Source organism: Typha latifolia, chromosome 1, assembly GCF_019914945.1.
Source record: "Typha latifolia isolate L0001 chromosome 1, TyphaL0001v2, whole genome shotgun sequence".
In the NCBI taxonomy this organism is placed as follows: domain Eukaryota; kingdom Viridiplantae; phylum Streptophyta; class Magnoliopsida; order Poales; family Typhaceae; genus Typha; species Typha latifolia.
Genome location: NC_133086.1, coordinates 16,331,520 through 16,343,552, shown reverse-complemented (window position 1 = coordinate 16,343,552; position 12,033 = coordinate 16,331,520). Strand labels below are relative to the sequence as shown.

Here is a 12,033-nt window from a genome sequence, read left to right as displayed (position 1 = left end):
GTCACACGGAGTACCACTCCTTACTCCAACCTCCACTTTTGAGTTTGGCCCCTTTTCCTTAGCCGTATGTATGGACGTGAGAGGAAAAGAGGAAGGACAAAGTGAGCCAATGTTGGATTAAAGAGGTAACACTTCTGCCTTCGTTAGTGGGGGTGGGGTGGGGGGGAAGAGAACAATTTGTAGACTCTAAAACACAATCCTGGGATACAAATATACTTAGTATTCGCGGGCTGCCCAGTTAGTCACTCGGTTATCTTTCTCTATAAATATTTTTTTTAAAAAAATTTACTTTATCTCTACAATTATCCTGATTCGCCAAACACTCACGCTCAACGTATGAGGAATTTAAAAAGCTGGAGGTACCCGAAAGGCAGGAGAGGAGCTCTTCAATTCACCTGGATTTTTGTCCTCGGAGGCCGGCAGTGCGGTATGCAACCCATATTAACCCATCCACCAGACCACCACCACACTTTTATGCTATTTCCACAGCACTAAGGACAGGATGATAGACTTTATGCGTCGGTTTCGATCACTGTTCTCCTTCCAATTCATTTGGAGCTAGTCTGGACCAATCTCATCAGCAATGGTTCGTAGAAATGTATACATAAAATTGTATACAGTTGTGGTACTTATTAGGGCATATGGGGTACTATTCGAAAATTTGAAAGGTAAAAAAGCCGAGTCGTGAATTCTCTAATAATATTATTAGGGTGGAAAATGAAAGGGAAAGAAAGAGAATCCGGCAGAGGGGAAGGGGGGAGGTGGGGGGGTGTGGGGTGTGGGGGCAAATGCAATGCACCTGGCCAAACAAGGAGAAACGATCACGTGGGTGCGGATGGGTACTTGTACTGGTCCTCGTGGTCCCCACAACAAAAGTACTACTTATATACCTCCCCATATCATCATTACATTATATCCCATAATGAATCCTTCCTTACTATATCTATTATCTATCTATCTATCCATCCCATCTCCTCTGTGCTCCTTCACAACCACCTTCGTCTTTGTCGTCGCTGCTGGTGTTTCCTTCTGAGTTAACTAACACTCATGGCGGCTCTCCTCAACTATGGAGGTAAAGAAATTAGATTCTTTTTATTATGTGTGTGTGTAATACTGACGTTCTAAAAATCGTGTTTTTTTTTTCCTCAGGAAATGATGTTCTTCCCTTCTTCCTTGACGCTCCCAAGCTCCGTGGATTCTACCACCCGGCTCACAAGAGACCTCGCTTCGCCCTCTTTGCAGAGGAGGAGGAGGAGGAGGAGGAGAAGCCTTCTTGTTTTGATTCTCTTCCAAACGAGATCCTTTTTGAAATCCTTCGACGTCTCCCCGGAAGCCGCGAGCGCAGCGCCTCCGCTTGCGTGTCCAAGCGGTGGCTTGCGGTTCTGACTACCATCCGTTCTTCCGACATCGTTAAAGATGAAGAGGGTGGAGAGGAGCAAGTCGAGAGCGATGGATTTCTTACCCGGGATTTTGAAGGTGAGGTGGCTACCGATGTTAGCCTCGCCGCCATGGCTATCGCTACTCGCGGCGGTCTGCGCAAGCTTTCGGTCGAGGGGAGTAACCTGAGACGCGGCGTCACGGATTGCGGACTCGCTGCCGTCGCCAGTGGTTGTCCCTCCCTTCGGGTTCTCTCGGTTTGGAGCGTTCCGTTGGTCACGGATGCCGGCTTGTCGGAGATCGCCAAGGGATGCCCGATGTTGGAGAAGCTTGATCTCAGCCAATGCCCCCTGATCTCCGACGAGGGCTTGATCGCCATCGCGCAGAATTGCCTTAACTTGACGTCGCTGACGATTGAGTCGTGTGCTAATGTGGGAAACGAAGGTTTGCAAGCCATAGGTCGTCATTGCCCAAAGTTGAGATCTTTAACCATCAAGGATTGCCCTCTCGTCGGTGACCAAGGAATCGCCGGTCTCGTTTCCTCTTCGTCTTCCACCTTGGCCAGGATCACTCTCCAAGGCCTGCCCATCGGCGACGCTTCTCTCGGCTTCATCGGCTACTACGGCAACGCCGTCGTCGACCTAACCCTTAGCCGCCTCGAGAACGTCGGCGAGAGGGGCTTCTGGGTCATGGCGAACGCCCTCCGGTTGCGAAAGCTCAAGTCTTTGGCGATCAATTCTTGCGGCGGGGTTACGGATTTGGCCCTCGGATCGATCGCCAAGTGCTGCCCGAGCTTGAAGCACCTTCGCCTACGAAGGTGTTGTTATATAACGGATGCTGGTATGAGAGCTTTCGCCGGAGAAGCGACGGAACTCGAGTCTCTTCAACTGGAAGAATGCGACCGAGTCACTCTTATCGGCGTTCTCGCCGTCCTCGTTGTTACAGAGATCAAGAAGCTATCACTGGTGAAATGCTTGGGCATCAAGGACACAGGAAATCATCCTGCAACTCAACTCCCCTCTTGCAAGTCTCTTCGATCGCTCAAGATTTGTTCTTGCCCAGGTTTTACTAACGACAGCTTAGCTCTGGTCGGCAAGCTGTGTCCTCAATTAGAGGCCATTGACCTGAGTGGTTTTATTAGTCTCTCCGACGACGGGCTTCTTCCTCTGATCGGGAATTCTGCGGCGGGGCTCGTGGAAGTCAACCTCAGCGGCTGCATTAATCTCACGGATACGACCATCGCTACTCTGGTCGAGAAACATGGAGCTACTCTGAAGTTACTTAATCTCGATGGCTGTACGAATGTTACAGATAACAGCGTCTTGGAAATCTCAGATCGTTGTTGTGTGCTTGAGGAACTCGACATGTCGAGAAGCACCATCACCGACTACGGTGTCGCGATCTTGGTCTCTGCGAGGCAGCTTAGCCTCCTTCGCATCCTTTCTCTTGCAGGTTGTTGCAAGGTGACCCAGAAGAGTTTGCCACTGTTGGGCAACATGGGAAGATCCTTGGAGGGGCTCAACCTTCAGTTCTGCAACCTCATCAGTGCACAAGACATAGGATTGCTGGAGGAGAAGCTCTGGTGGTGTGATATCCTCTCCTGAGGAGAAGAAGATTGTTACAGTACATATGACTTGGTTTTTGGCTCTTGGCATAACTGAGAGCCTAGTTTTCCAAGCTCCAATGGCCAATTTCTAATTCTCTTTTTGGCAGATCTCTCCCTTGCATGGGACTTTGGGAGGATCTGTTTGAGGTGTTTGGCTTGCCATTGAATTTGGCTAAGCTTGCTTTCCTCTCATCTTGGCATTGGTCCTTGTGATTACACTACTTTTACACCTTGTCCTGGTTGTCTCCTATCCATATCTTGAGTGGTTTCTATTGGTTTCTATTTACTTTTAATGTTTGTAGGAGTCAGTGGGTCTGTGTGGGTCTTGTTGTATGGTTGGTTTGCTTTTGGCAGTTTGTATCTGGATGCCTGGGATTCATGGGGGCTTGGGGTGGGTTATGGCAGCACATTCTTGAGCATGCCCGGCAGGACAACCTTAGTTGGTTTGCCTTTTTTTTTCCCCTCCTTTAGCCCCCCTCTTTTGCAGGCTGCTGGCTGACTGTAATCTTTGCAACCTTCTTTATAAATAAGTACTGTTTCTTCTTATAGGTGGTTCTCTTTTTGAGAATGTTCTTATGGGTTGTTCTTATTTGGGAGACTGTTTGATTATACCTCCTTTCTATGTTTTGTTTTTGCTGGAAGAATGATTTGAAATTTTCTGGTGCTTTGTTTATTCTCTCTACTTGTTGTCCATGTAAACGACATATGAACAATTGAATGGGTTTGCCATCTAACTGGATATATGTGAGGAGAATTATAGCTCACTGGGAGTACCTTTAATGATACACAGGTAAAGAAAAAAAGAGAGCATATATTAGATTCCCACTAGAATGAATTAAAGAGAGGACTAAATTTTATGCTACTTTAAAAGTTGGTACGTTCAAATTCAAATTTCTCATCATCAAGGCTTTATAATTCCTAATTTTGTGGTTGATTGGATCTTTTTATTGTTTTGATATAAATTTGATTGGATCTTTAAAGTTGAATGGAGAGCTTTATTGGAATCTACTGTGGCTACTCCTAAGCAAGGCCTCCAGCCTCCAGGTGAAACTCCAAATAAGAACCTTAAAAATTTATAAAATGTTAATATAAATTAAACAACATTTGACACACCATATAATAAATAGTTCTATCTTAATAGGGTTTGCTGGTGAACACTTTTGTTTTCTGGAGTCGTTGATGATCATAGAAAATATGAGAAATGCACTATCAAAATGCATTCTGCATGTGAATTTTACTGTAAAATCATAAAACCCTAATATCAGCATCTCCATTCATACAATTTGATTGCTAAAAGATCCCATGTTTGCCTTCCCATTGCGAATTTGGATGAGAGATGTTAGTAAGGGTTGTGGTGAAGCAATCGTTGGCATTTGGAGTTCTTTCAACTTCCTTTCCCATATGCTCTTTTGACATATACTTCTGGAAAGTTGTTTCTATTTCCAAGCTCCCTTCACTTGTAACTGCACTTATGAAATCATGCATCGTTTTACCAGCACTTCATCTTAATATTGGCAATAGTCAAGGTTACCTGTATTTATAAAAAAAAAAAGAAAAAGAAAAAAGAAAAAACGTAAAGCTGTCAAGGTTAGCTGCAGGACATTCTTGACTATGGCACATACATTGGATACTAGACACAAGTTCAAATCAACCATTCTCCACTCTCTTGTAACTAAAAAGTTTTTCTCCATGGTATCATAGCAGATCACTCTCTTAATTTCGAATCCCACCAAAACCTCCTTGTCATAAAAAATAAAAAAGTTTTTCTCCAATGGTATCATAGCAGGTCACTCTCTTAATTTCGAATCCCACCAAACACTCTTTGTCATAAAAAATAAAACAAAACTCTACAATGCTTACTTGTCAGGAATATTGTGATACACAATTATACCTATAATAAATGTGTCAGATAAATATAGTTAGTGCTACTTAATCTAACATCAACAAGAAGATATGAAAACGACTAGTATAGATATGCTATCCAAATTCATTGCTTATAACAAAGTGGCTACATGTTTCTCAACAGGCACATCAAGTGAAGAGAAATTGGTCCTCTATCCTTATTTATTGACAGTTGTAACAGACGACAAATCAACTAGGATAAGAAGATAACTGATCCAATTCAACAGTAACCTCATGTGGACCTATACATAACAAAGTGCTCTTGTTATGACGATAACAATAGAGAAACAGAATAAAACATGCTCTTGCTATGGAGATAGGTTTATCATAACAAACTCTTTACCTAAGTTGTTCCCATGAAGCACCGGAGTTTACGAGTTTAATGTAGGCAGTCATAAAGTCATCATAAAATTTGACTTGGTCACCTGCATATATTTTGATCCACCTGCAAATTATGAGTATCCCTTACATCAGTTACTTCTTATCTATCTCTGTAAATAGATAAAACAAAAGAAAGCTGGTGATGTGCAGAAAAACCTTAAACACTCATCATCTTCGATAAGTGCCCGGTCTGATGGCAGCCCTATCATGCTTGACATGCCAGCTTTGTGGAAAACAATGGAAAATTATGTTAGCTCTCAGAAAACTTCGAATGAGTCACCAGTGATACCATAAGAGTGAAATATAAAAGAAAAGACTAAACTAAAAGGTAAAGGACTAATTACAACAAATTTTTTGAATACAGTCATAGTTCATGCAATTAGTGCACTCATTCTCCTATACTAGAAACTAGATAGTGATAATGTGCATGGATCCAAACACCAAAATAACAATTACTGTGTTTCAAGCAACTATATCATATCCAACATATGGATTATCAGAATGCAGTAAGCTTTACAGTAGAGACCGATGAAAACAACAAAAACATGTAGTTCAACCGCTCACCTGAAGAGGTCCATGGTTTGTCAAGAAGTATTTTGAAGTAGGCATTGTCAAAAGTAGTGGGGCTTCCAAAACCTTTACCACCAATTGTGTGTGCTCCCGATAATACAACCAACTCCTGTGCCCTGAATAATATGGATAGTCAAAATTTGCTAGCAATGCGAAATATATATTCAGTAAGTTGACGTTATGTATCTTTTGGGACATATAATCATATGATTGCTCTTGTTCTTTCCCCTCTCTAGATGGTTAACACAATATATCTTTCTATTATTGTGTAATAATGGTACTCTACAGTTCTAATGGAACTAATACTTTTTTTTTAAATCTCATTTATGGGACCAGGAAAGAAGTAACTTCATCTTGGAATAGTGCTGGGAAAATCATTTTGGAACAATCCAGCACCACCAGATAAGCTAATACAACAGAATCTATTTCTTCAAGAGCAAAAGATAAGTTTCTAGTTGCAGTTCAGTCAGCACATGGAAAGCCTCTATGTAGTTGACCATATAGCTGCAATTATCAGCTCTTACGGTAGAACACATTGCTAAATCTGATCCAGTTTGTCTTAACTGGTAACCTGTAACTTAACTTATTGGTAACCATACTCTGAATCCTGAAACACTGGAGAGAAAAATCTAATTAGCTACACTAGGGAGAAGGAACTAAAATGTAATTTCCAAAATCACAAATAAGAAATTCTGTAAGACAAAACTAAGCTACTATAATGAAAGCTTTCCATATCATTTATACAGGTTACAATCAGACCTCACTGCAGCTGTCCAGAACATATGAGATAAATGAACACAGATTTGAGAACTTGAGACATCTTTTGTCTTGGATTTGGTAATAAATATTAAAAAAGAAGACATTATTAATATTTTTAAGCTACAGCAGAAGCATATTACAGGCAAAATCAAAATCAATGCATGAGTTGATTAATTGTGCTTTTCTCTTGTAAGCACCATTAGTTACAAACTTCCTCAATTTGAACAATTTTTTTAAAAAAAAGCCCCTTTTGTATTCTTCTCATGGATCCTAGTTTCGACTGATCCCGCTCGAGACGGGTATGGGTAAGAGAGAAAGAGAGAAAGAGAGAGAGAGAGAGAGAAAGAGAGGGAGGCAGAGAGAGTTTGTGGGTTACGACAGTAAGTGGGGGAGGGAAGAAGAGAGAGGGGAAGAGAAGGAGAGAAGGGAGAGAGAGAGACGTGGAGAAAAATAAAAAATAAAAAATAATATTGGAGAGGGAGAGAGGTGGTAGTCGGTGAGGGAGAGGGGCAGGGAGAGAATGAGAGTTTTTTTTTTCTTTTAGGGAGAGTTAATAAGAGAGAGTTACTGGGAGAAAGAGAGAAAGTGAGAGAGAGTTTAATAAGAGAAAGAGTTAGTGATGTAAAATAATTGGATCGTTAGGATTCTAGGATTGATGATGGTGAAAGAAAGAAAGAAAAAAAAAAGAAAGGGAGTTTCACACCTCTGGAGATTTAAAAAAAAATTATTTCTTTATTAACCTCAAAAGAAAATAGAATGGGTCTATATATAGATCTACAAATGACAATAAACAAGTAACACCTTAAACAATTGCGAAAAAGTAAATATAACTCTAAACATCATAAATAACAAATGTATAATAAAAATAATTGACTTAAAACTAATTTTCTACATGTGCCTGTGTAATATGTCACTAATGGCCACATCAGTTAGTAGAAAAGAGAGTTTGATAAGAGAGAGTTGGTGTGAGAGAAGGTAATAGATTTTTTTAATTTAAAAAAAAGAAGCTCAGCATCGGCAGAGAGACCGGCACGGCTTGGCACGGGGTCGTGCCAACCAACATGGCCATTCTTGATTAAATGTACCTTTTTCATGAAATGGAAGAGTACCCTAGGCTCTAGGGACTGCAGGAGGTGGGTAACCAAATAGAACACACATGAAATGAATTAAGGAACATGGACTGCATAAGAGCTATGGAACTGCATATCAAGAAAGTGGCATTGGAGAACAATTCAAGGAAATGAATTCCTCCATAAATACAAGAAATAAGATCAACAAGTATTATTCATTGCAAGATGTAACAACTAATTATATACTGATGGAAATACCAGGTACGCCTGTTGTTAAAATGGGGAACTCACGAGAAGCCTTTCTTTTGAAAGCATATTTTTAAGCCAGAGGCATCCAGTGATTCCTGGGGAAGTTTTCCTTCAGGATCAGCATTTCTACAAGGCAAGTTTTGTCATCTATGAGAAGAGAGTAAGTAAACAGTTATCTGCTAAACTTAAAGATCCCAACATGTCAAGAAGCAGGATTGAAAAGTCAAAAGCTCAACTAAAGCTAACAGATAGCATCTCTAAGACAGCAACAATACAAAAGCAGTCTTGCACCTTGCATCATGTCTGCCTAGTCTAATTGGGATGGTGGGCCCTCCACATAGTGAAACTGCCTCAGCACCAGCCACAGCAATTAAGTCGGCCCAAGAAACTAGCAGTTAAAATCCATAACAATTAGAAAAGAGACAAAATTGACCAAAACCAAGAACCCTGTCCTTTAATGGTGTACACCATACCTTGCTGAACGTTGTCAATTTCCCTCTTTGCTTTCTCTAATACCTATTAAATGATAAACCAAGTTTGTAAATTGACAAAATAAGTAGAATTAGTAGTTGGCATCATCATCATTAACAAATAATCAATGTCTTATAGCTAGGAATTCATAATTACAATTCTTGTTAAGACAAAACAGAAGGATCCAACAAATGCAAGAAACTGACAAAGTACCTTTACAGATTTACTAAGACCAGAATTTTCAGGTCTGTCAAGTTCATAAACTATAGAGCCATTCATACCACCTGCAAAAGATTACCAAGGAGAATCATTATAATTTACACAAAATTGCAGAAGTTGATCTAATAATCTCAAGCAAAATTTATCATTTCAGTTGATATAGACAATTTGTGTCGTACTAAAACCTTCTTATAATACTCTGTGAAACAAGAACCTGAATTATCCTCCATGTCGAACGTTCCTGCGTCATGGAAAGCCAAACGAAGTATGCCAGCAGCCTTGGCCTTGGATATGACATTCTTTACACCATTTCGAATAACTGATTCTTCATATGATGTATCCCTACAAATTAACAATAATAGATCTTAAAAGAAGGGAAAACATTTCAAAATTCTAGATGCTTTTGGAGCCATATAGACACAGCAACTTTCTAAGCAAGAATTTTAGAAGATTATTTCCATCAGTTCATGTTTTAAAAGAAAGAAGGCTCAGTAAAGAGGCAGACACCAAGGTCAAATCATACATCTTTCAATCTGTCATAATCTCTACATATGTCTTTTCGACAAAGTATTGTCATGGCATAGATACTTCTAAATCAACTCTAATGTTTTGATCAACCTATACTCAATCATATTTTAATTTTAGTGTTTCTAAATCAATGTAATGGCGAAATCACAAGCATTTCCATAGAAAGCTTTGTTATAAGTTTAGATTCCTGTTGGTTCCAGTCAGGAATGAATTATACCTATCATACTTGAGTAATTAACACTTTGATACGATTTACCCGAAAGTACTTAGGGTAGAACAAGCTTGTTCAGAAGTGCTGTCTAGCTCAGCGAGAGTATGTTCTGTGGAGTAGCAAAACTAGTTGTTCAAGTATGTATTGTTTGGATAAGTCAACTTTGGGACAAAATTAGGATGAGCTTATCTTCAACAAGGATCTATTCAACTTTGCATAAGCTTTCCTTTTTCCCTTTTTGCATGGGAACCATTTTGTCTATCTTCCATGCTTGGCAGTATTTATGGACTCAGTTGTCAGTGCTAGAGTCATCAGATGGCTGAAGGACATCACAAGGCATTTGAAGATGTCTGTCTCAAAGACTAAAAACCTGGATACATGCCAAACTTACATCCATCACAACTGCAGGCGAGGCTGAAAAAGTATTAGATAGGTGAGGACTTCCTCTTTGGTCTATTTTACTTAATATGGGATAATGATAAAGGGACAAGGATTTAACTCTTAAGGTGTCCACTTTTGGGTGTCTCTAATACTTTTAATAAGATGATAAGGAGCATGCATGATAAAATGTTAAAATAAGGAGGATTTCACTTAAGCTTCTTCCCTACTAACTACTACCTTTCATCATTGCTCATGATAATGTTGAAACTATTAAATTTAAAAGAACTTGTCATATGACTAGGACTTGTAACAGGATACAATGCCCCCTCAACCCAGCTTCTTCTGTCTGTTGATCAGATGGATAAGGATCTTGATACAATGGGAAAAGAAGCAGGATGTAACTGAAGATTCACTTTCACCCTCAAACTGAATTTAAGGCTATTGACTTTCATTACCAGCTGGGATCATTTTGAAATTAATCTAGCTTCCATTTATGAGTTACGATGCGCATGGGATACAATGCTCCTTGGAATTTCTGCTGTAACCATAAAAAATAATCCAAATTTTTTCATCGATCAGCTTTATGTTCCTTAGCCTTCTGATCCTATAAATCTTACCTTGTAATTAGTTTCTCAAGTCCTTTCAGGAGAACTCTGATGTTGTTTCAACTGCCATAAATCAGATCAATCATACTACTAACCAGATTATCATCTAATAAATTACTAAATTTAAGGTTGCCATTATGTTAATCAGAAGCTAGGGAACTCCAAGAAAGTAATATTTATGAGGATTAAAATGTAATGTTTGTCCAACTGAATAAGTATACAGCACGATGGATTCATTTTCTCCATATATGTCAATCCACTAAAGAAGCCTCTATAAATACAACTAAGCTTGTTGGAGTTAAGAGATTAAAGAGAAAGTATTCATAAGTTTGTGCAGTGACGACGATATAGTTTGTTTTTGTTGTATTTTCCTGAGATACATCAAATGCATGACAATAACGATTTAATGTACTACCACTTACAAAAGATACTGCCTGCAGAGGAAACAAATAGGAGTATAAACAGAAGTATGAGGAAAGCAAATGCAAGGCTAAGAAACTGAAAAGAAGAAGCAAACAGGAAATTACGCTTGTGCTGTGTGAAGCTGGGGAACCAAAAGAGAAAGTGCTGCTATAGATGCAAGCCTTCTCCTTCCATAAAAGTGGGAAGATATGTCACTACCTGTGGTCAGACATCAGGCAAACACTGTTACCAATCTAGACAAATTCTTGAGAATGAAAAAGCTCTGTATTTAGAAGCATAAGAGGCTGGCCAATATTTGTTGTGATAACCATCTTTCAAAAAGCTCAAATTTGTGAAGAAAAGGCAATCTTGGCTGGCCTGCAAGACCTCTCCTCCAGATGCAACTCCCAGAATGCATGACTCTTCAGTGACTTGCTCACAATAGTAGTAAAAGAAGTAAACGAGCTGAATGACATGGTTGACTGGTCCATATCCTCGCTAGTTTGTTGATAGTATTAGGTAGATGAACTTATATCCCAATATCAATGTTTCCTTCATGAGCAGACTAAACAATTTTCGCACCTCACAACCTAGCCAGTCTAGCCTTTCGAAATAAATTATGTAGACTAATCCACTGCCAGATTTGAATGTAATTCCAAGTGTGCATTGAAAAGTCTACGGAAATTTTTTTTTCAAAAAAAAAAAATCAATTTTAAAAAACGCAGTAGCTTGAGAACCTAAACATGAACTATCACAAGCTCAGATATGAATTAGCTGATGCTTTTTGATTCACAAGGAGGTATCGTATTCACACAAATCTTGATAATCTCAGTAAAAGATCTACCAATCCAATCTTTTGACTGCTAATTTGTCTTCGGTCTATAAATTCATGCAATCTTCCAATTATAGATACTTAAAATTGGGTTGTGATTCGAGCCAAAGAAAAGATAACACCTACAAGGACAGAAAAAGAGTGGCTTACATATATTCGATTGCTTCGTGGTTTCTCTATCGTCGGCATCGGGCTGCCGCAGGCATTGGCAAGGAACGGGATAGGCGAAAGAGTTCTCTCTTCCTCTGGTTGCTGCTCTCCTCCTACTGAGAGCCAGGGAGAAGAAGCTCGATGATGGTGATGGAATGCAACTTAACTGGAGCATCGTGATGACTCCACCTTCCTCTTCTTTTCGGACTCGCTTTCCTCCCCTTCCCGGTTTTCCTGTCAGTCGCACAAACGGATAGAGATGATAACGGATCGGATTGTAAATGTATTTCCGTTATAGTATTGGGAAATTTATGAAAACA

General features: G+C 39.6%; 2 protein-coding genes across 2 annotated transcripts; one reads left to right on the top strand and one right to left on the bottom strand.

The window, feature by feature from the left end:
• Positions 1 to 912: 912 nt before the first annotated feature.
• On the top strand, positions 913 to 3,529 carry LOC140786123 (EIN3-binding F-box protein 2-like). Its single transcript, XM_073134378.1, has 2 exons — positions 913 to 1,072; positions 1,150 to 3,529. The coding sequence occupies exons 1-2, from the start codon at positions 1,048 to 1,050 to the stop codon at positions 2,979 to 2,981; spliced, it is 1,857 nt and encodes a 618-aa protein (XP_072990479.1). The 5' UTR covers positions 913 to 1,047; the 3' UTR covers positions 2,982 to 3,529.
• A 511-nt stretch (positions 3,530 to 4,040) lies between these two features.
• LOC140780723 (putative L-ascorbate peroxidase 6) lies at positions 4,041 to 11,968 on the bottom strand. Its single transcript, XM_073126444.1, has 11 exons — positions 11,714 to 11,968; positions 10,857 to 10,950; positions 8,819 to 8,946; positions 8,599 to 8,669; positions 8,388 to 8,430; positions 8,206 to 8,302; positions 7,957 to 8,040; positions 5,831 to 5,952; positions 5,423 to 5,489; positions 5,229 to 5,330; positions 4,041 to 4,514 (listed from the first exon to the last, which is right to left on the bottom strand). Exons 1-11 carry the CDS (start codon positions 11,886 to 11,888, stop codon positions 4,511 to 4,513), a joined length of 987 nt encoding a protein of 328 aa, XP_072982545.1. The 5' UTR covers positions 11,889 to 11,968; the 3' UTR covers positions 4,041 to 4,510.
• Positions 11,969 to 12,033: the final 65 nt, after the last annotated feature.

Coding starts and splice junctions, on each gene's coding strand:
- LOC140780723 (XM_073126444.1), bottom strand. CDS start 11,888: ATGCTCCAGTTAAGTTGCATTCCATCACCATCATCGAGCTTCTTCTCC. Junction 8,947..10,856: donor CAGCTTCACACAGCACAAGC/GTAATTTCCTGT, acceptor GTTAATTTGTAG/GGATACATCATATGAAGAAT. Junction 8,670..8,818: donor CGACATGGAGGATAATTCAG/GTTCTTGTTTCA, acceptor AATCTTTTGCAG/GTGGTATGAATGGCTCTATA.
- LOC140786123 (XM_073134378.1), top strand. CDS start 1,048: ATGGCGGCTCTCCTCAACTATGGAG. Junction 1,073..1,149: donor GGCTCTCCTCAACTATGGAG/GTAAAGAAATTA, acceptor TTTTTTCCTCAG/GAAATGATGTTCTTCCCTTC.